The 24,108-nt window shown below is 30.1% G+C and overlaps 2 protein-coding genes and 1 pseudogene across 4 annotated transcripts; all 3 read left to right on the top strand.

Annotated features, from left to right (window-relative positions):
• The first annotated feature begins 12,005 nt into the window (after positions 1-12,005).
• Positions 12,006-14,992, top strand: LOC129894415 (ethylene-responsive transcription factor RAP2-12-like). 2 transcript variants are annotated; one of them, XM_055970103.1, is made up of 3 exons: positions 12,006-12,362; positions 13,586-14,520; positions 14,603-14,992. In XM_055970103.1, the coding sequence occupies exons 1-2, from the start codon at positions 12,116-12,118 to the stop codon at positions 14,473-14,475; spliced, it is 1,137 nt and encodes a 378-aa protein (XP_055826078.1). In that variant the 5' UTR covers positions 12,006-12,115; the 3' UTR covers positions 14,476-14,520; positions 14,603-14,992. The 2 variants fall into 2 exon arrangements, with proteins under 2 accessions (XP_055826078.1, XP_055826077.1); XM_055970102.1 differs by having other exon boundaries at positions 13,586-14,992.
• A 1,763-nt stretch (positions 14,993-16,755) lies between these two features.
• On the top strand, positions 16,756-18,001 carry LOC129896130 (NDR1/HIN1-like protein 13). 2 transcript variants are annotated; one of them, XM_055971963.1, is made up of 3 exons: positions 16,756-17,329; positions 17,492-17,584; positions 17,718-18,001. In XM_055971963.1, exons 1-3 carry the CDS (start codon positions 16,802-16,804, stop codon positions 17,781-17,783), a joined length of 687 nt encoding a protein of 228 aa, XP_055827938.1. In that variant the 5' UTR covers positions 16,756-16,801; the 3' UTR covers positions 17,784-18,001. The 2 variants fall into 2 exon arrangements, with proteins under 2 accessions (XP_055827938.1, XP_055827937.1); XM_055971962.1 differs by having other exon boundaries at positions 16,761-17,335.
• A 1,269-nt stretch (positions 18,002-19,270) lies between these two features.
• On the top strand, positions 19,271-23,352 carry LOC129896072 (GDSL esterase/lipase 5-like; annotated as a pseudogene).
• The last annotated feature ends 756 nt before the right edge of the window (positions 23,353-24,108 follow it).

Raw genomic sequence — 24,108 nt, 5'->3', positions numbered from 1 at the left:
TGTACAGAAATATATTGTATAAATTTTATGTTGATAATGTTTGTAAAGAAAATAGGTTGAACCATTATCTAGTGTTACGTTTGTTGAACGAACAAAGACGAAAAGCCTGCAGAGTACGTGCTGACAATGCAAGACGCCTTCATCAACCAAGCCGCGATAAATTGATGATGATAAAAATAGTGAGGCTAAATGTTTTCCTTCCGTCCATTTTAATTATCATTTTTATTAATTATACATAATTCGTAATAATTGTTATTTTTTTAAGTATTAAATATGAAAATAATTTAGTTAAATTAACATTTTTGTCAATATAAAATATAAAATAATAAATAAAATGAATTGAAGAAAATAAGAAATTTATTTATTGGCATTGATTTATGAACCCCAGTATGATAGCAGGGTCCTGAACGGCTCAACATCAGCCACGAAATGTGAAGTCATTCAACGCCCCACAATCCACATAACTCGTAGCTCGTGATTTGGGTCATCAAGAAAAGCGTGCCTCCTTCCATCTTTTGTCAATCTCTTTTAATTTTTGTGTATTTTAATACTAAAATAAAAATATTTAAGTGTATGATATTTTAGTAGTCATAAAGTGTAGTAAAAAGTGTTTTTTTTTTTGCTAACTTATGTAATTATTATGATATGTTTTTCCCGTTGTATCGTGCGAATTATTTTATTTTAACTTTAACCACGGAAGGAATTATATTATCTTTCTTTGTTCATTTTAACTATATTTATTAAGAAAATAATAATTATTGTAATTATTTTTTTAATATGTTAAAAATGACAATTAAAGGTGAAAATTTATTTTGAAATAGTACGAAAAGTAGGAAGGATGTTTTTTTTCCCCTAGTTTTGAGAAGATAAGTAGATCAAAAGTGGATGAAAACTATTCTATTATTAAAAAATATATTGTTATCCGTGTATGTCTACCAAAGCTCACTTTTCTCTTTATGTGTGTGTCTTCACGCGACGTATAAATGTACTAAACATCATTATCAGGCAGCAATTAGTCAATCTCTACACTAAATCTGTAATTTATATACCTTATCTCATCAAATCATTAATTTGATACTAATTGTGCTAAATCATCCATAAATATCTCATATCATTAAAAATATTTATGGGCACATTCTCTTGTATAGTTTTTTTTTACAATTATTAAAATTGAGACTTTATTTAACACTCCCAACAATAAAAACTTACTAATACGGTAAAACTTCAACTAATTATAATTTCAACCAATCTATATATATAATAATAATTTACAGTGTGGTCAAGCCAAATGACAAGTTATTGAAAAGTCACATGGCAATATTAAGACAAAGTTAATAATAAATATTGTAATTAAAAAATTGAATTGAAAGACTAATAGTATTTTAATTTGAAAATACATTAGATTTTTTAAAAGAAAGAAAAAATAATTAGTTTAAAAATAAAAATACACAATAGAAGAGTTCCAAATTAACTCTTACTTTTAGAACTTTTACTATTTAATAAAAAAAACAGATATTTTAAATATATTTAATTTTAATATTAAATATATTTAAATTTAAATTTGGAAGTATGGATAATTTTAAAAAATACATTTCAATTAAAAAATTAAAAAAAAAAATTATTTCAATAATAACTTCAGAAATATGTATTTATAAAAATTCATGACAGACTATTTCATAAATTTGTCTTTAAGTTGTTATAAAATATATTTAATTTAAATATTAAATAAAAAATAAAATATGATATCAATAATAGTAATAATCTTTAACAATAAAAACAATAATAATAATAGTAGTAGTAATGATAATAATAATAAATAAATAAAACTGTGGAAACGAGAGAAAAAAAATAAAGAAAGAAAGGAAGAAGAAACGAGCAAAAATAATTTTTTTATAAAAAAAGAAAAAGAAAAGAAGAAGAAACGAGAAAAAGGTTGAGAAAATGTGGGAAAAAGATTGATCTTCTTTTTATTCAGTTATTGTTAACTATAAAAAAAATCGGATTGTATTTACAAAATTAAAAATAAGAAAGAGTAATAAACTGATCTTCTCTTAACAGATATATGTGATATTTGAATTTAAACTTAAATAAAATTTAAGTTGGAATGAAACTTAACCTCTTGTCTGACCTTTTTCTATGCTTTTATTGAGCCGAGGGTCTTTCGGAAACAGCCGTCCTACATTGGTAGGAGTCAGGTCTGCGTACACTCTACCCTCCTCAGACCCCACGATGTGGATTTTACTGGGTTGTTGTTGTTGTTGTTGTTGTTGTAGTTATATTGGTGAAAATATCCAGGCCTGAAATCAACTAAGTCATAATTTTTATTCTAATTTTGTTTGTTTAGTTTTTTGATAATAATAATCACATTTGATTACATAAAGCTGTAAATGAAAATAAAATAACTTTTTATTGATAATTTTAGTCAAGCATTTAGCTTTTTAAATACTAACTTTTGTTATTATTTTTATATTATTTTGTTAAAATTAGAAAGTCCTGTTATGATTATGAATATTTACTCTTAAATATGTTATTTATTAAATTTACTCTTAACTAAATACCATATTTGAAAGATAAATACGAAGTTTTTGAAAAAATAAATACATTAATAACAATAACAACAACAACAACAATAATAATAATAATAATAATAATAATAATAATAATAATAATAATAATAATAAAGAAAGAATGAAAGAAAAGAAGAAGAATCGAGAAAAAGAGGGAGAAAATGTGGGGAAAATATTGGTTCAAATATATAGATTATAAGATAAACACATTATATTTGGAAAAAAATTAAGGATAAAGAAGAATAACAAACTAATCTTTTTTTAACAAATTAATGTGATAATATTTGTATTTAAATTTGAATTTAAATGAAAAAGACTAAATAAAATAATTTTTAAAGTATATGCGAGTAGGCCATAACATTGAATGTTAAATCATAGTCTAAAAATATAAATTAGATAATGATGTAACATAGAGTATAATTAAAACACAATGTACCCAAATTACATATTAAAATTTTTTATTCATATATTTTATTGAGAAATATAATGATAGTTGAATTTTTTTTAAAATTATAAAAAATATTAATTTAATATTATTCGTCAATCGTGGGAATACATATATTAATAATAGAATAGTATAAGCTAAATAATTTTATTGTATACACGAGGTCTTCTCCGCGTTTACAGAAGATTCTAGGAGCATTCCCTTCCCCCCATTTTACCCTCTTTTTTTTTTTTTTGACTTGTTTCATATGTCAGCCAATACGACCATTATTTTCAACCCCAAGACTCAAATGCTACGTACTTGCACGTTCTTGATTCCGATCAGTACCTGCTCCGTCTATTTTTATTTATTTATTAATATATTAAAATAATGTATTTTTTTATTTATTTAATTTTAAAAATTAAAAGATAATTTATTGTTTATAATTATTTCTAACATTGCATATATGAAATCAAAAGGCGATATAGTCAAAAACTCAAAATCATTGTTATATTTATTAATTTTTAAGAAATGTGTCAACTCAATATAAGAAAAGTATAAATAAATGGATAGAGTAATAATCTCCACTTTAACTTTCTTCCACAAAACGCTTCGTCATTCGGTTGTACCACCTACAAGTATTACTTACTTTATTATATAATTAACTATTAATATAAATGGTTGGTAAAGAAAATAATGTCCTTCTTTGAAAATAATAAAAATAAAAAAATGTTCATGTTTCTTAAATTGGTAGTAGTTACTCGTTAGAGCGGAGCATAAGAAAATAGGAGATTCTACAACACAAAAGGAATTAAACAAGGAAAAAGGATCACGCAAATTACTATTGCATTTTTTATGCTAAATATGACATGTATATTTAGATTGGATCTGAAAGTTCAAGGCTATTAATTTAACATTAAATAGGTTTATAAGGCAAAATGACCACTCGCAAAATTTAAGTGGGCAAGATTTTCCTTCGAAATAAGTTTATGGGGCTAATTTATGTATTTTAAATAAAAAGTCTTTTGAATTAAATCAGGTAGAGACTTCCAATTACTATTCAAATACAATACTCCATATTGGAGCGGCAATGACAGGGCTAAATTTTTCACCAAAGGAAATTTACAACAACAACAACAAACCCAGTATAATCCCATAATGTGGGGTCTGGAGAGGGTAGAGTGTACGCAGACCTAATCCCCACCTTGAAAGGTAGGGCGGCTGTTTCCGAAAGACCCTCGGTTTTAAGAAAGGACAAGATAAAAGGTCAGATAGGGGCAAACATATAGAAAACAAGATGAAAACAGGAATAGCAAAAGGGAAAGTCGTGGTAGAGTGGTACGGGAAGAAAGAGGCATAACTACAATAAATAAATAAGATAAGATAAGATAGATAAGACAGTCAGAGTACAACGGCGCCACAACTATAAACAGCAATACAACGCAGAAATCAAAAGGCAATAAACAATGAGCAGAACTACAACTACTATGGTGCAAAAGATGAATCACTTAGCCTTTAATCCTAATCTGAGTCCTCCACAAAGAAAATTATAGTGCGCTAATGCGTCTACTAATAGGGTAGGATAACGCGACTATATACTAGTCTTCCACCCGAATGCGGGTCCTCCACACACTCCTATCTAAGGTCATGTCCTCGATAAGCTGTAACTGCGCCATGTCTTGTCTAATCACCTCTCCCCAATATTTCTTCGGCCTACCCCTACCTCTTCTGAAGCCATCCATAGCTAACCTCTCACACCTCCTCACTGGGGCATCTGTGCCTCTCCTCTTCACATGCCCAAACCACCTAAGTCGTATTTCCCGCATCTTGTCTTCCACTAAGGCCACTCCTACCTTATCCCGAATAGCCTCGTTTCTAATCATGTCGCTCCTAGTATGCCCACACATCCATCTCAACATTCTCATTTCGGCTACTTTCATCTTTTGGATGTGAGAGACCTTAATTGGTCAACACTCCGCCCCATATAACATAGCCGGCCTAACAACCACTTTGTAGAACTTGCCCTTAAATTGTGGTGGCACCTTCTTGTCACAGAACACCCCGGAAGCGAGCCTCCATTTCATCCACCCTGCCCAATACGATGTGTGACATCGTCGTCAATCTCCCCGCTGCCTTGTATGATAGACCCCAGGTACTTGAAACTACCTTTCTTTTGGATGGCCTGGTCTCCAAGCATAACTTCCGCACCAACCTCATGGGGTGTCTCACTGAACTTGCACTCTAAGTACTCTGTCTTGGTCCTACTCAGCTTAAACCCTTTAGACTCCAGGGTGTGTCTCCAATCCTCCAGCTTAGCGTTAACTCCTTTACGAGTCTCATCGATCAGGACTATATCGTCCGCAAAAAGCATACACCATGGCACCTCACCTAGAATTTATCGCGTCAATACATCCATCACAAAAGCAAATAAAAACGGACTAAGGGCTGATCCTTGATGTAACCCCATGGCACCTCACCTTGAATTTATCGCGTCAATACATCCATCACCAAAGGAAATTTAAATTATAAAAAAATAAAAAAATAGGTATCAAAAATATATCTAAATAATTTTATTTTTTTGAGTTTAATAACTAAATTATTAGAAGTGTAGGTTTCATACTTAAACTATCACTTATTAATTTGAGAAATACGTCTCAGTGGTTTGTGTAATACACTCTATCTAATTAAATAAACTATTAATATAAAAAGTAATTTCTTTTATAAAAAAATAAAATTTAAGATATTTTACTCACGCACTCCACCACCTTCCCCCGCACAATCCCCGTCATTTTATTTTTAAAATTTTTCTTTTAAAAAATTCATACTTCACCCCGTCCTTCACTCCTTCTTAAAAAATATTATTATTTTTATTTTTTTAAAAAATAAAATTACACCCACCCTCATCTAACTTTCCGCTCTTAATTTATATATATATTATATATTTTCTCATTCTGTGTTAGATATGTACATATATTTTTAAAAAAATATCTTTTTCTATTTGCGTGCCGAATATAACAGAAATAAAAATGTTATTTTAAAAAAAGTTTTGCGACAAGTAAAAAATATTTTCCTAAAATCATATGTATTATATACATAAAAATAATTATAATCATATATGACCAATATAATTTTTTGTTAAATGAGGTTTGAATGAACCCAGACTCCGTCCCGTGGAACGGTATAAACCACGTCATGAACATGCATGACATAGAGCCCGTTTGAATGGACTTATTTTAAGTAATTTTTAAGTTGAAAACTGTTTATAAGTTAAAAAAAAATAAGTGCAGTCCAACTTTCTTTTTTGGGGCTTATTTTAAATATAAAATGACTTTAAGTTGTCCAATCAAATACTCAAAAAAATTAAAAACAGCTTATAAGTAAGCCAATCCAAATGATCTCCTAGGCACGTATTCGTAAATAGTACTAATAAAATTACCATTTTATATTTGATGATAATATTGTCATACATTTCAACACGTGCTTCTTCATGGCTTCAACAAGTAGGAATAATCAAGGTACATTTACGATTTACCCAAATTAAAACAAACATCTTAATCCATCATTTGTTTACACAATTACTTCAAAAAGTTAAATTGAAAGTGTGGTGGGCCTTGCCTTCACCAACATAGAGCCGGTTTGGATGAGCTTAAAAAAAATAACTTTTATGTATGAAGTGCTTTTAGAACTTTGAAGTGATGAAAGTTATTTTTATAAATAAGCAGTTGAGTGTTTGGATAAAAGTGCTTAAATGAGGAAAATGATGTGAATTTTATTGTTAAAAGAATAAAAAGAGTAGTTTGAAAATTTAGTTAAAATATAAGGGATATAAAAGTAATTTCCATCGTCAAAGAAAAATGACTTTAAGCACTTAGAAAATAAAAAGTTAGAAATCCTAACTTTTCATTTTTGACTGACTTTAAGAACTTTATGGCTTAAAGTTAGCATTAGGCAAACACATCCAAAAGCTAAAAAGGGGTTTTAACCCATCCAAACAGGCTCATAGTGGTGGCACAAATTTAATGGACCATTTGTGAAAGAAAATTTTATATGAAATAAGTTATTTTTAAGTTCTAATTACAATTATTTAGAATACTTACATTTCATTACAAGATATAACAATACATTATCATTATAATAAAATAATTAGGAAAAAAGGTAAGAGATTAGCTAGGCTTCAATCTTTCCCATTTATGCTCTAATACTCCTCATCTTCGTTCCATATCCTCTCTTTCTCGTCAAACACACCCAAAACTGTAAGTCCATTGAATATCTCCTTTTGAAACTTTAAATTTGAGAGTCGAGTCTTTCGAAATTGCTATTTGTTTGAATTGGGTGTTACTGCAATTTGAGTTGGTTTTTGCAAAATTTCAAATTGAAATCAAAGAGAAAGAAGAACAATAAGTTGTATTTTGTGTGTCCAATATATACACACACAAGTGACATATAAAATACATACAACATAATTATATATTGTTTTGTTTGCTTTTAGCAAATTATATATTATTACCAAATTAGATATATATTATAAGATAGTGCTACTTTTCAAAAATAAAATAAAATAGATTATTCAGCGAATTAAGGTAAATTTATTCCAAATTTTGTATCTCTAAGTAAAAGTTGGCCGTCCATCCTTGAAATGGCAAATCATCCCTATTTAGCTCTCTTTTTAAGTCCAAAAGGGCATGTTCAGAAACGGTAAAAGCTATGAATAAGTTTAGGTAATTCAAAGAAAAATAGATGTCGGTTCAGTCAAATCTTGATATATTCGATGTATCGACACCAAAAATTAGTACTAAAAAAAGAAAGTTGTAATTTTAACCTACCACGGTAGAAAAGTCTTAATCAAGTCATGTGGCGAACAATGATCCCTGTTTTCATGATTAGTGTACCCATTGTTGAATGCTTTTGGTAATTGGGAAAATGCATAAATTCTCTTTTGAAGTTATATCAAAAAATTAATATATATTTAAATTATCATGTTGATTTGGTATATTTTCTAAAATTGATGTGATAAAAAAATTAAAAAAATAGCGCATCAAATTAAAATTAAAATAAAATTAATTAAAAAAAACAAAATTATCCAATCCCACGTCTTTTCTTCTTCGTACCACACCCATTATCCTTTCCTTCTTCCTTCTTTATTTTCAACACAATTCTTTATTTTTTCATCACAATTCTTTATTTTTCATCACAACCTCAAAGTGTGAGACCACGAAAATAACATTGAAAAATCTCTCTCCGGCCACCGTCGCCATCGCCGGTGAATCTTCAAGTATCTTTGAAACCTACCTGCCCCACTTTTGCTTTCCTCCCTTTACTCCTCATTTTGAATTTTAATTTTTTTTTCTTTCAAAACCCATTAAAAAGAAGAAGAATTCTAGCTAAAACTCTATAAGTCAAACTTCTTTTTTATTCCACTTTAGATATGGAATAGAAATTATTTTTCACTCAAATTATTCAGATTCAAGCAAATTAAATTTATAGGCAAGAGTATGTAATATATTTTGACTAGAAAAATAGAGAGTGCTTGGATATGGCTGAGAAGACGAAGGAAGGTGAATTTGATTTTGGTGAAGAAGTTGATTGGTGGTTTGTGTGTGTGTGTGTGGGGGGGGGGGGGGTTGGATGGGTGGTGTTCTGAGAATTTTAATAGTTAATTAGAAGTTAATTAGTATAAAATATAGTTAATAAAAAAATTAATTAATAAAAAAACAAAAGAAAAAGATATAAAAAATTATAATTTCTGATATGGTGCTGACATGACAGGGAGTGTAATACACAATATACTATGAAAGTGATGTTGTCAATTTTAGGATGTAATAAATTCAATTTTAGATAATTTAGATATGTAATAAGTCGCTATGATAATTTAAATGCGATTTTTGAGTACATTTCAAGTGGAAATTTAGAACTTTTCCCTTTGATAATATTGCTACAACATTCTATTACTCATGTAATCGCACTTTCCCCTCCAGAAAATTAACTCACCAACTTTCATCTTCTATTTAAATGAAATTCTTATATTATATATATATATATATATATATATATATATATATATTCAATCATCATAAAAATAGTTAGCAAATATACGTTATTTGTATATGATTGATGATTGTAATTATTATGGGTCGAGTGGTCAATTATGTTACAATTCATACTTAAATCGGCAGTTTACATTATTAATGAGTGGAAGGAAAGGTAATAAAATAACTTTTTCCGTCAAACTACTAAAATTAATTTATTATAAAAAAGTATATTTTAAAAGGGTTTTACACAAAATTATTGTGAAAGAATATCAGTTTATGTTTGGTTAAGTCATTAAATAAGAGTTTTTGTTAATATTTTCAAATAATGTTTTAAGTGTTAAATTATGGAAAAAAAAGTTACTATTGGTTTTATGAATTTTTAATTAGATAACTTTGTTCTAAATATAGAAAGTATTTTGTTTTTTTTAAGAAACTATTTTTTTCAGCTCGTGCTTGAAAACTCAAGAACAAGCAAGCAACTATTGCTACTATTCAAAAATACTTCATTCCTGTTTAGTCATGAATTTTGAAATTTACACTTAAAAATTTGAGTTTCAAAAGTTGATGTTTTTAAAATTTCAAAATTTTTTTGAACATGTATTTTATTTGAAAAAAAATTAAGTTTTGAAAACTTAAAAGTATTTGAAGACCATATTTTTAAAATATGATAAAATTGAATGACCAAATAAATATTTGAAAATAAAATTTTAAAATATTTTCTTAAAATTTATGATCAAACTTAGTTTATTTATCAAAAACTTGGTAAAATCGTTCTCTAAAATAACCTCTCTTTTTTTTATTCGTTAAATAAACACGTTTAACAATTGAGAAGCTATTTATATCAGAAAATAAGTCCAACCGTTGAAATAAGTGACATCGTTATATCGTACAATGTACAATTCAGTTTTACTGAATTTCAAATTGTGACGCTTTATGTTGCGATTTTTGACCACTAGTTTGTTTTGATGGGAAGAATACTATTTATCGAAAGTGTAGTCGTTCATTTTTACTTTTTAATTATTCTTAAAATGAATTTTTATTTTATATGTTATTTTTAATATAGTAAGATTTTATTTTATTTTCATATTTATCCTAAATATTAATGGCTTTATATCCAAATCATTTTTAAAGATCCAATATTAAATATTAATTATGAATATTATGATAAAATATTCATACCAATCATTATTGTATGCAACAAATTTTAAATAAATCAACAATAAATAAAATCTGAAGAAACAAGAATATTATGAATAAAATAATATGGATACAATTCTGTTCCTCCCTTGATTCTTCTTTTTCTTAAGATTTCTTTGCTATTCGAGGACCGTAATGACGTATTTCTCGAACTAAAATGATGTGGACATCATTGAGACTTTATTAGATCTACATTGATCTTTGTGAATATTTCATGAATTTGCACAATATTAGAAATGCTTTTTCAAAAGAATATAACACTCTTTATATAGACATAAATTAGGATTTAAGGTAGAGTAACCTCCAACACACCTACCTGAAATATGACTCATATTGTAGAATCTTATAAAATTTTGATGTCTACAATAATTTTTTTGGGAATGTGCAAGATCCAATTTGAACAATTAAAAGTGAGCATAAATTGTATTTTGTAAAAGTATTTTAAATTTAAAATAATATTTGTCTATTTTTTTTTGCAGCGTTTGATTAAAAGTATATATTTATGATAAATGGTAAATCTAAAAGACATATAGCAAGGTACGGTGATGGTTTTTGTCTTTAATTATCAAAGGTTTTAAATAGAAAAGTGTTGAATTAAGTGCAAGCATACGGATATGATTTATGATGGAATGAATCGATTTATTTTATTTTTAGTTAGAAATTTTAAATTTAAATTTTGTTTATAAAAAAATTATTTTAGTAGTGCATTTTCCTTGACGGGATCTTACACGTGAATTAAATTCATTCAAATTCAATACCAGAATTGAAACTGAAATGAAAAATGAGAAAAAGTAAAAGGAGAAATTTTGCAAATAATTAATATAATAAATTTAATTAGGTTCCTTAATTATAGTTTGCATATTTACGGTCTGTAACTATAGTTTAAGCTGTCTCGTTTGAATAATTCACGGGTTTGTATAATTCGCGGATAACTGATTTATTTTTGTATAAATTTAAAATAATGAATTTATACAAATACAAATATGTGAACTTTATATAGTTATACAAATTATATTATATAAAATTACATTATACAAAAGTTATAGAAATTATATTATACAAATTTTAAATTACAAACATGTGAATTATAAAAACTCGAATCGTAATTTTAATGGTGAATTATAAATTAACTAAACTATAACTATGTTAACTAATTAACTAATATATATTTGTTTATTCGCATAATTTTTCCAAAGTAAAATGACTTAAAAGTTAAAAGATTACTTCTAATTAAAGCGAAATAACTTTAGAATAAGAGAAGTTAGAAATACGTTTTGAACGAAATGCCTTACTTTCCACAATTTGAATTAATTAAACAATGAAATTGTAACGCAATTAAAGATAATCAAACATAAGAAATTTTATTAGTTGAAAAATTATATATTTTTCGTTCGGCCAAGTAAAATAAGAACAGAAGATGTATTTTTTCCATTACATTACAAACTATAAAACATACTCCTGCAAAGTTATATTTATGATTTTACAAAGAACAATAATGAAAAGTATGATTCAAATTATATCATTGAATATTTTTCTTAATATTTGTACATTGACTTATAAATTCACTTAATATGGAATGAAGTGAGTAACTACGTTACAAGCACTTGAAATATTTGTAATGACATTGTTAACCCTCTGTGTAGAAGGAAAAAAAAAAAAAAAAAAAAAAAACCTCTGTGTAGAAGGGGCAGTTTCGGTAAGTACTGCCAGTCCAAGGGGCATCAACGTAAAAACAAGTGCCGTCTCTCCGCAACGTTCTCAGCCCTTTATAAAAGGGAGTTGGCATCTCTTTGGAAAGGAAGCCAAATAGCTTTACAATTTATACATTTCCCGTCAAAACCAAGAAAACCTGATCTGTGCAAAAAACTTTTTTTCTTGTGCTGTGAGAAACATAAATAATGTGTGGTGGTGCTATAATCTCCGATTACATAGACCCTAGCCGGACTTCTCGCCGGCTCACCGCCGACTTGCTGTGGGGTCGCTTCAATATGAGTAAGAAGCAAAAAAATCCTAACAATTATCACTCCAAGCACTTGCGATCTGAAGTAGTTGACGACTTTGAAGCCGATTATCAGGACTTCAAAGAATTATCCGATGATGAGGATATCAAGCCATTTGCCTTCTCGGCTTCTAATCAGTCTACTGGTATTTTTTTTTCTCTTTCATTTAATTACTTGATTTCTGTAGACTATTCCAGGTTTTTCTGGCATGAACTGTGATTTTGATGTCTGTTAGTGAAGTTATTGTGATATTACGTTTGAGTTTATTCAAGTTTTTAACATAAGGCAAATGAGGGATCCAAGATGCTATTTTCTTATGCTTGATTAGCTAAAAAGAAAAGAAAAATCAACCTAAATATTAGTCCACCCAGCTGATTAAACTAAAAATATAATCTATATATATTGCCTAAAAAGTAAACAATAAATTTGTGTGAAGATCCAAAAGAAAGATGTGTGGAAGGATTCGAGATGCCATTTTTTCTACTTGTTTAGCTAAAATAGTGATAAGTGCAGAAACTGATAATAGGTATCTGTGTAAGCATTCATGTTTTGAGACGCCTTAAATCTACCTTTTAAGTTTAGGATTTGTTTACACCAGAACAGGAAATCAATCGCGATTGTCTTTTTTAACCTCTACTTTTATTAGTTAAGTCTCATTAACTTTAATGTACCAAATTTGACATGGTTGCGTTGAATTTTGGTTGGAAACTTTATGAATGAAATACTTTTAAGATAGTTGAAGAAGGTTATGAGAAATCAATCTCAAATGTTGTTGCGTTGTTTGTTTGGATCAATATTTCCTGTCTAGATCCAATTTGATTGCTAAATGGTAACAAGTTCTGTAGATGATGAACTCTCTACCCTAAGAGGCTTTGATTTATCATGCCTTCAGAAAAATCTAAATTTCGTCAGATCGATGATGATATTAGATAATAAGCGCTAAGATCTAGGCTTCTCAGTTCTGTATTTTTTAATTCTGGGGTGGAGGTAGGTTCTAACATATGGGTCCTAACCTGGTGTTTATAGCCCAAATCCTGTATATGTGAGAAATTCAATTACCAACCAACACTTGGCGATTGCTGTCCTGGAATCCAAAATCTATAAAGTTCAAATCTTGGAACCATCTCTACATTTAATCATCATACCAAGAAAGTTTTTGGGAAGGCTTGATTTTGTGTAAACTGTTGCCTCTAGCAATCTAGCACTAGTGGATCATCAGCGAACATGCTCTCCGTGGTTGATTTGTTATTAGGCCTCTTATGTTTTATGGTTATTTATATAGCATGGTATTTGATGGATTTATCTATGAAAATTTATGATGGAATTATGGATGAATGAAATACTTAATAATTCATTTATTATCTGAAGGTTCCATATCTTTGAAAACTGTTGATTCAGACAAGGATGCTGCTGATAAATCCTCTAAGAGAAAGAGGAAGAATCAGTATAGGGGGATCAGACAGAGACCTTGGGGTAAGTGGGCAGCTGAAATACGTGACCCAAGGAAAGGGGTTCGGGTCTGGCTGGGAACCTTCAACACTGCAGAAGAAGCTGCCAGAGCTTATGATATTGAGGCTAGGAGGATCAGAGGCAAGAAAGCTAAGGTGAACTTTCCTAATGAAGCTCCAGCACCTGCGTCAAGACACACTGTTGAGGTGAATCCTCAGAAGGTCCTTCCTAAGGAGAGCCTGGATTCAGTTCAGTCTGACTCAGCAATCATGAACAATGTGGAGGGTGGCTATTGTGATTCTTTGGGATTTTTTGAAGAGAAACCCATGACAAAGCAGTATGGATATGAGAATGGGAGCAGGGCTTCTGCAGATACGGGATTTGGATCATTCGTCCCTTCAGCTGGTGGCGATATCTACTTCAACTCTGATGTAGGAAGCAACTCTTTTGAGTGCTCTGATTTTAGTTGGGGAGAGCCATGCTCCAGGACTCCGGAGATATCATCTGTTCTGTCAGCTGCTGTTGAAAGTAATGAAGCTCAATTTGTTGAAGACGCCAATCCCCAGAAAAAGCTGAAATCATGCACAAGCAATCCCGTAACTGATGATGTTAACACTGTGGACATGCTATCTGGAGAGCTTTCAGCTTTTGAACCACAGATGAATTTCTTTCAACTCCCATACATGGAGGGAAATTGGGATGCATCAGTTGATACTTTCCTCAACACAAGTGAGGCTCAAAATGAAGTAAATGCAATGGACCTTTGGTCCTTTGATGATGTTCCTTCTTTAATGGGAGGCGTCTTTTAACTCAACATGCTTTCCTTGCCTAGTTATTGTAAATAAAGGCTTCATGTGAGTGATTGTTTTGTTGTATGATGTACTTGGTGCAGATATTTGATATGTTAATTTGATCTTTGTTAACATGTTCTTTTAGGTGTGTCTGGTGGTGGAAGAAGGATGATCCACAGACAAACATGATTAAGCCATGGATTGTGCGCTCAATCGGTATTTGGTGTTAGAACAGTGCATAGCTAATTAGGTTTAATTTGCACTAGAGATGCTAAATTTCAAGTTTTTATTTTTTTAATAACAATTGGGCTGTATGGATGATGACAGTTGTTGATGAGACCTCGATGCTTAATATACTGAGTGCATTGGAGAATTAGCGTTGTCATTTTCTATGGCCTCGTTTTCCGTCTAAAGGGTGTAGATATTGTTCTTGTTAAGATTAATCGAGTTTTTATTTTTTGTAAAAATATGTTGTGCATTTTGTGAAAAAATGGATCTTGTACAAGTTAATAAGATGAGTTTGATTTGTAAGTTACTCCTCGCATTTTATATGAATGATAATTAAGAAATTATTAATAGATTATTTAACTTTACTTATTTTGTCTAATTAGTCTCTTAGAAAAAGAAGTTATTGAATTTTCAAATTTTGTTTAAAATGAAAAATTTTTAATTAATTATATTTTTATTTAGTATTTCAGTTGAATGTAGACGCTGCAATCTATGAGTATATTGATATGGTAGTCCAATCTCTGTATAGTTTCTTTACCGGTGTGCAACATTACGTCTTTGGTGCGTCTCTGAGTGCACTACTTTAAAGAAAGAAATCATGCTTAGAAATGGGGTTTGGCAATGCGCGAATTCAGATGAGTATCGAACACTGAAAACATAAAAAAGGTTAGTCGGGCATCATGGTAAGAAAAGAAGGTATATGTTAGGTAAAGATGAGAGCTATCGGTGGGTAGGTGACGAGGTTGTTGAGGTGAAAGCATTGGAAACGTGGGGGAGGCTTAAAATCACGCAATTTCTTTTATTTTTATAACCATCTAGTACGGCATGGAAATACTCGTTCTGTATCATTGTGTCAGCCCAGATAGTTCTTTTTTTAAAGATATATATGTGGCTGCCCGTGATTGTATAAAACTAGTACTATAATTAGGAGTAGCATCTAAGCACGAGGCCCGGCCTGGGTAGAGTTTGTTCTCCGTTGTTGTACGTACTAGTTAAATTAATTAAAACCAAACCTTAAGGGGAGTGGATATCATATGAGTTGATCCACAAATAAAGGTTTGGATAACCAGCCCATTTAAAATGGGTTAAATCGAGCGATAACCATGAATTTTCTAGGAAATTTTCGTATTTAACTATTCAAAAATATCTTAATTATGCTCTATAGTTATAACATCGTTTGTATAATTCGTGCAACATTTGTATATGATTGTATAATTCACAGTTTTTGTATAATGTTTGTAAATTTCACTATACAATTCATGCACAACGTTTGTATAATTTGTTATACAATTTGTAATGTTTTTATATTTTGCTATACAATTCGATTCGCGCACAAAATATTTGTATGAATCGCGCGAATTAGGCAAAACTCAACTGTATAATCGCGCGAATTATACAAAACTTAAACTGTAATTACAGCTAGATGTTTGTCGTGAGCTATAATTAATTCAAACTATAGCTATATTAGCTAATTAACTAGTCTATGTTTACTTATCCGCGTAATTTTTCCTAAATTTTATCCATTTTGTCATCCCTACTAGTCTCAAATAACATCACTTGCACAAACACTTGCACCGATTTCTGATGAGTCATATGCACTTTTACCCTTATTTTGTTCTGGTCTTTAATTTATGTCCCTCATAAAGATTAATTTTTTGCAGATATAAATTTATATTTTCGTGTCATAATATTTTATTACTTATGCTCTAACATGATTTTAATTTCTAAAGAACTTACGCCTCATTAGGCATAAATTTAATTGTTAAAGGGCAAAAAATAAAAATCTAATTCATTCGAAGGACAAAACCTGCAAATTTATGATTTCTAACATGAGCTCGCCTAAGCCCAATTCAAGTGTATCTCAACCTGGCCAGGCGCATTACCTTAGGGCTGAGCAAAGGTGGCTGAGAAAGAACTAGTTGTGTGTAATTTTAAGTTCAAGAAAGGAATAGGATCAGAAAGACAGTGGCAGAAAGAAAAACATCATATTCCTCCTTGTAATTGAAGGCTTCACTAATATTATAAAGCCAAATTAAATACAAAACCCCATTTAAGAGCTATCAAACTAATTAAACCCATACCAAAATTCCAAATATGATTTGCTTCATTTCATGTCATGGATTATGTTTCATATTATTGTCAAGCATTTTCTTTCAAAAAATTCCTCTTCTTTCTTTTCACCTTCATATTCTTGATAAGCCTTTTGGTTGTGATTATTCCTTCCATCCTTTACTTAATCTTGAAGCCCCAAAAGCCTAATTTCACACTTCAAACGTTAAAGGTACAATCTTATAACTTGAGCGTGTCGAATTCAAACTCCGACCCCCTATTTTCATCTGTGGTCTGTCTGACACTAGTTGCGCAAAATCCTAACAAAGTTGGCATAAGGTATAAGCCGATGCGTTTTCACGTGTTTAATGAAGGAGTAGTAATCGGCATGATTCAAGTTCCTGCCTTTTATCAACCTCCTCATAGTAATAACTTAACATTGGAAACTCGAGCAATATTTTACTGCGTGAACGTTACACAAATTTTGTCTAATATTTCATTGAAACAAAATAGTTCCACAAAAAGTGTTACATTGGCAAGCATATTGGGTGATGTTGCAGCTCAAGTAAAAATTCTCAATATCAACTTGCCCAAGGTGAAGGTTTGTACTTTTTTCATTTGTGAAGTTAGTTCTTATTGTTTGTTTTGATTTATTCATCCAATTTTTTTTAATAGACGTACTATTACATGTAGTTACCTTTTAAGCGATTTGATTTCTAGTAATTTTAATTGTATTTCTTCTTGCAATTTTTTGAAGCTGGCCGTGGAATGCGCCATAAATATAGACCAAAACCATATTGAACTCAGTAAACAAATGGTCTGCAGCTTGAAAGCAGCTAAACATAATACGGTATGAACCAGATTATAATTAATTTATGTCTTCATTATTCTAACTTAATTACTTACATATATGTAATACTTTTAATTGATATTACGCACTGCTCATGATGTTAATTAGGACTTTTTTTCCTTCTATTTTCTAGATATCTCTTCCAATGAACATCAGAGGAAGTTTCTCCAACAAGTGCTCTGCATCTATTTACATCTAACGAACTGATCAATTGGAATTACTTTGTAATACCTTTATTTTGTGTAAATACAGTTTTGGATATGCAGAGTGTATTCGTATTTGTTACGTACCAAGTAGCTATTCCATTATCTATGTACCTATATAGTTGAATTTTAACAAGATTTAATTACAAAAATCGTACATATGTATGATTTGCTAATTGGAGATCGATGAATGAGGGAATTTGGAAAACGTGCGGTTTCAAAATTCAAATAAAATGTGAGAGATGTTTTTGAATTATTATAAGTCTGAATTCGACGACAGTCAAAATGCTGCCAACTACAATTGTTTTTGTTCAAGTTCCCTGTCGGAGCCTTTTTGACACCAAACCAAAAAGTGTTTAAAAAAAAAAAAAAGTAAAGTTTGTTTACACATGAACTGCTCTTTCTGTGTCTACAAGGAAATAATCTACTGTCGACATCAATCTACGCGGCTGTTTCATCCATGTTGAAATTGTGCGAATTGGTAAACATTATTGTATTATTTAATAAATAGTTTTAAAAAATTACGTAAATTAGCTATAATTTAATGAAATTTGCTATTATACAAATTTGGGGCTCATATATAAATTAGAAAGAGAATATACAAATTTCTAAAGCAAAATTTGTATTTTCGTTGGTATTTGTATATTTTGAAGCTCATATACAAATCTGTGGAGGCACATATACTATCTCTAAAAATTTATATTTGTATATAAAGCGAATTTAGGGGCTCAGATACAAATCTCTAAAGCAAATTTGTATGTGTACATACAATCGCTTTAAAAATCCAATCTGTATAATATATCGAGATATACAAACGGAAAAGCCTAATTTGTATAATGTAGTGAGATATACAAACGGAAATTAGCATTTCAATTTGAAACTATAGTTATGAAATGTAATTAGGCAAATTATAGCTAAAGAGCTTAATTATCTTTCAAATCTTTACTATTTTTGAAAGTTCCTCTCAGAATTTATACTACATATACATATATATTCTTAGTCCACTTGAATTTCTCAAAGAATTTTTGTGTTCGTCATTACTTATTTTTCAAAATTATTGAAGTCCAAGTCAATAAAGTCAAAATGAAAGGTTGGATATGATAAAGCAAAGTGGTGTTTAAACATTTATCAACGTGAATAAATCATTTTCTAAACAATGAAGGATAGGACCACATATGTAACGTTATACCCATGCAATTGTTTCGTTATTATTGTTTATTTATATTATGAATAACTAAATACCACCATATATGGTATGGTGGAATAGATTGATAAAATCTATTTTTTTATTCTTAATTAGAGATCTCTTGAGTGCACGTACCCTTAGAATATGATAGGGAAGATTTCCCTCTAAATGAGGCCTATGCAGCTCAGATTTGGTGTGTACAAAACAATACGAAATTGGAAGTTTGGTGGTTAATTTCAATCAAACATAGCATGCGTTGGTAGGTAATCATAGAAACTCAGGAAAAATGCACGCATGCACTTCTTTCTCCTTCTAGTAACTTGCTTTAAATAAATTGGTCCTATCTTCTATCTCCCTAAAATAATCAAAGTTTTTCTAAAACCATATGGCAAATAATAATCCTATGGATGCAATAATCAGCTATTTTACCATATTCAATCATGTGGTTCTGTATCTGGAATTAATGGGTGCAACATGCAGCAGCCTCCCTATGATAAGTGAATGCAAAAAGGGAGCTGTTCTCTTCATCTTTGGTGACTCCTATTTTGATGTGGGAAACAACAATTACATAAATACATCAACTCTTGATCAAGCCAATTTCTGGCCCTATGGAAAATCTTACTTCAACTCCCCTACCGGAAGATTTTCTGATGGTCGTTTGATTTCTGATTTCATTGGTAATCATGCTTGCTCCGTAAATTAACTTGTGTTTGATATGACGAAAATCATTTTTTCAAAAAAATATGCTTTTTGAGGAAATGTGTTTTATTGTCAGAAATTTTTCCAAGATCAATTAGAACAGTTTAAATTAAAAGGAGAAAGGGATAGTCATTTTTCCTTCCAACTACATCTAGACATTCTAGTTGAGATCTGCACATGCGGGGGGAGTGTTTAAGAATTCCCATATCGATAGAGAGATGGGAAATTGGACTCCTTAAATGGACTTGGACAATAATCTCTTCATGAACTAGCTTTTGTGGTTGAGTTGGTGTCATATCTACATTTACAAAATTATAACTCCTATTAATTTTAGTATTCAAAAATATAATCGATCCGAATGTATCTTAAATGTTCATTTTTTTTTGTTACTCCCTCCGTTTCAAAAAGAATGACCTCCTTTTCTTTTTAATCTGTTTTAAAAAGAATGACCCCTTTCTTGTTTTGGTAACACTTTTCTACGTGGCATGTTTCAGACTACAAGATCAAAGGACATTTTAGTACATTTGACATAACTATAATTTAGGACCACAAAATTGAAAAATCTTCTTTATTTTCTTAAATTCTGTGTCAAGTCAAACAAGGTCATTATTTTTTAAACGGAGGAAGTATTAGTTAGACAATTCTGCCTTCATGAACTAGTTTTTGAGGTTGAATTATACCCACAATCCATTTCTATATTGTTTTTGGTTGTAAGATAAGATGGTTTTATGACAGCTGAATATGCAAAGGTTCCAATCCCAGAGCCTGTTATGCAGCCAAGGAATGAAGAGGATAGTTACAGTAATGGAGCAAACTTTGCATCAGCTGGAGCTGGCTCTCTTGTCCAGACATTCCAGGGAGCAGTACGTTCTTTTCACTTCATATGCTCTCATCACTCATGCATGGCTAACTAAAAAGGAAAAAAATAAATTAAGTTGTATATATATTGATAGGTATAAAATTTACATTATTAATATATTTATTTTAATTAGTTATAGAATGTTAAGCAGTTAGGTACTTAATATTAATGGCCCGTCTAAGGACCCGTTTGGACATGATTTGAAATTAGTGATTCAAAATTATGTTGATTTGAAGTTGAAATTTTGTTTGAACGTGTAATTTTAATTTCTTAAGTGTTACTTTTCCCCCTGATAGACATGAAAATTACATAATTACTGAAAACTATCAAAAAAAATTCAACTCTTATGCATTCTTACCAAATGAGTCAATCACAAAGTGAAAACTATCAAAAGAAGCAAGAATTCATCACAAGATTTTACTTTTAATTTGTACCCTTAAAAGTGAAAGACCTTTTGATCAACTTTAGAGAAAATAATTAACATGCCGCTGATTGCGTTGAAATATTCTAATTGCTCTACCTGCGTCCAGTTGTAGAAACTTCTCATGTTTAGCATGTTACTTATTGAATTATTACTTAGCCTCTGTTACTATTACATTAACGGACAACTGTCAGAATCGAAACCTGTTCAATGATTTGTCGAAAAAAAAATTAAGGAATGGGGTAATATTACGACTTATACTATTCGAGAAGTCATTATGGTTATATATATATAGGGTAATCAAAATTGAAATTTGTTCAATGATTTGTTTGAAATTATCTGTGCTAGTTAGTGTACAAGAGTTCATTCGAACCTCCTTCGACAAAAAATTATACTTATACATGATTAAAATATTTTTTTATGTATACATAGTAGATATCGACATATTAATCTACTTTTTCAGATTTTGAACCTCCTTACTAAAAATTACTAACTCTTATTCACACTATATACACGATAAACTTTCTTTGCTTAGTGCAAATCAATTAATGTATTAACGATATTCTTATATTTATATATCCCATGCAATATTCAACTATTCAAGTGTTTGCTTCTCTTAAAAATATGTGAAGATGAAAAAAGATGGTACCAATCAGGCATCCATTCGAGTCAAATGCTATAAGTCATAGATCTTTTTCGAGGTCACTTTTTAAACAATATCCCTCAATTACCGAGTGAGCTAAACAATGACGGAATTTCAACAGTGGCCTCGAACTGAAACACTAGGATATTATTAGAGAGTTTTACGTGTAGAATTTGATAATGTCTTGAAATTTCACCTTTGAAACCCTAAACTCCATAATAGATTGATGGTGATTATTTTTCAAAGATTGGACCCAAAATTGGAGAGTGGTGCTATTTCTATCTAGCACCCCAATACATGGCCCAAAAACGAAAACACTGCTATCTTGGACTTTCAACCAGACCAAAAACATTATGGCCCCTACCCACCTAGAATGCAACAAATAAATTTTTGTTTTTATAAGTGTGTCAGCCTTCTCATAAGAACGTGCGCTGTGCAGAACTAGTTTTGTTTTAAACTCTTATTGAGTTATCTCTTCAGGTGATTGATTTGAAGACACAATTGAATAAATACAAGAAGATTTTTTTGCTGAGAAACAAGTTTGGCTATTCTAAATCGAACAAAATATTGAGAAGTGCTGTTTACTTGACTAGTATTGGGACCAATGACTAAAGCCCTTTTTGACCAATTCCACACTCCTAGCTTCCTATTCTGGTCACCAATACGTACAAATGGTCATTGGCAACTTGACTACTGTGGTCCAAGTAAGTAAAATTCTAACAGTAAAAATGAATAGTTATTTTGTAATCGAAAAGTCACTCTATTTTGTATACAAATTCACTCATTACACTAAGTTTCTGAGTAATCAACTCAAAATTTAATTATTGTACAATTAACTAAAAAAGATATGAAATTTCACCAAGGAGATATACAAGAATGGAGGAAGGAAATTTGGGTTTTTGAATTTGAGTGACTTGGGATGTTTAACAGGCCTAAGAATGCTTAATCCTACCACCAAAAATGGGTGTTTGGAAGAACCTTCAAAATTGGCAAAATTGCATAATCTTGAACTTCAAAGTCTTCTCTTAGGAATGAAAAAAGAGTTGAATGGGTTCACTTACTCACTTTATGACTTCAATCGTAGTTTGAGACAGAGGATGAATAATCCCTCTAGATATGGTATGTACTAATTTACGATTCCAAGTTAGTTTGACTAATTTATAAGTTTTATTTTCTTGCTTATCTTCGTGTATAATCGTATTTGGTAGATACTAAAAATACTTATAAATTAAAATCAGTCAAAAATCATAAATTGATTATTCAACTTGTAAACAGTTTTGATTTGATCATATTGTTGTAGGTTTGAAGGAAGGGAAAAGAGCCTGTTGTGGAACAGGAAGATATAGAGGAATATATAGCTGTGGAGGAAGAGGCCAGTTAAGCAATTTGAGGTTTGTAAAAGCCCAAAAAGCCACATGTCTTTTGGGATTCTTATCATCTAACTCAAACTATTTACCAGCAATTAATGAGACTGACAAGGCCTTCTACTCTAAAGAGACTCTTTCAATGTCTCTAATGTAATATCAATTAATGTACAGAAAGCAGAGAGTACAAATTCATCAATTTCTGTTAGCAAAGCATGCATTCCCAATGGTAACTTCTTGATTTGGTCTAGGAAATGTCAACTCACAATTTGAGTTGATTTGTGTTCTTTTATAAAGATAATTGTTTCCTCTGTGTTATTTTATATGAAACATTTTTTTATTGGTTTTAAAAAAAAAGTGATACGTATTCATATTTAGAAATTATTTAACTTAAAGGGGTTTGATAACAGAGTATGGAGGGTTTTTCAGTATCAATATCAGCCTTCTTTTAACTCTCCGTAGGAACTCCCTCATTTTGCTCTCTCTAATCACTCAAACCTGTCGTAACCTTTAATGTTAGAAATGGAACATATTTACCCCTCTTACCCAATACAAGTGTCTTAGGCGCCGTTTGACACAAATATATTTGGAAAAAAAATTGAAAAAACTTGGAAATTAATATTTGGCCATATAACTCGTCAAGTTATTTGGCAAAAATCTCAAGTTCTAAAAAAAAATAGAATTTGGGATAAGTCTAGTATTTGGGAATTTCTAAATTTAAAAATTATTCAGACTTTTATATTTTATAAAATCGCTCATCATCTACTAAAAAAAAAAAGGGCAGCCCGGTGCACTAAAGCTCCCGCTATGCGCGGGGTCCGGGGAAGGGCCTGACCACAAGGGTCTATTGTACGCAGCCTTGCCTTGCATTTCTGCCAGGCTCATCATCTACTAATCTCAATTAATATCTATCTATTACTAACTCTATTAAAAAAGAATAATTTGTTTTTGATGGATTATATTTTATCTTGAATCAGTAACAAGTTTGAATGTGTGATTATTGTATTGCTCTTGCTCATATTAGTATTTTGTTGTTGTTGATTGTCATCTATTATGTTATAAGATTATTTTTTTACGGAACATATTTATTATAAAAATGATAATACAAACTTATAGATAATTTTAATAATTTTTATAACTTATAAGTAT

Source organism: Solanum dulcamara, chromosome 7 (genome assembly GCF_947179165.1).
Source record: "Solanum dulcamara chromosome 7, daSolDulc1.2, whole genome shotgun sequence".
Taxonomy (NCBI): Eukaryota; Viridiplantae; Streptophyta; class Magnoliopsida; order Solanales; family Solanaceae; genus Solanum; species Solanum dulcamara.
This window is presented reverse-complemented; position numbering and strand designations above follow the sequence as displayed.

What these genes read in the sequence shown, in the direction of transcription:
- LOC129894415 (XM_055970103.1), top strand. Translation starts at nt 12,116, where the DNA reads ATGTGTGGTGGTGCTATAATCTCCGATTACATAGACCCTAGCCGGACT. An exon ending in GGCTTCTAATCAGTCTACTG is followed by an intron (nt 12,363 to 13,585) that starts GTATTTTTTTTT and finishes TATTATCTGAAG; the next exon opens with GTTCCATATCTTTGAAAACT.
- LOC129896130 (XM_055971962.1), top strand. Translation starts at nt 16,802, where the DNA reads ATGGATTATGTTTCATATTATTGTCAAGCATTTTCTTTCAAAAAATTC. An exon ending in TCAACTTGCCCAAGGTGAAG is followed by an intron (nt 17,336 to 17,491) that starts GTTTGTACTTTT and finishes AATTTTTTGAAG; the next exon opens with CTGGCCGTGGAATGCGCCAT. An exon ending in AAGCAGCTAAACATAATACG is followed by an intron (nt 17,585 to 17,717) that starts GTATGAACCAGA and finishes TCTATTTTCTAG; the next exon opens with ATATCTCTTCCAATGAACAT.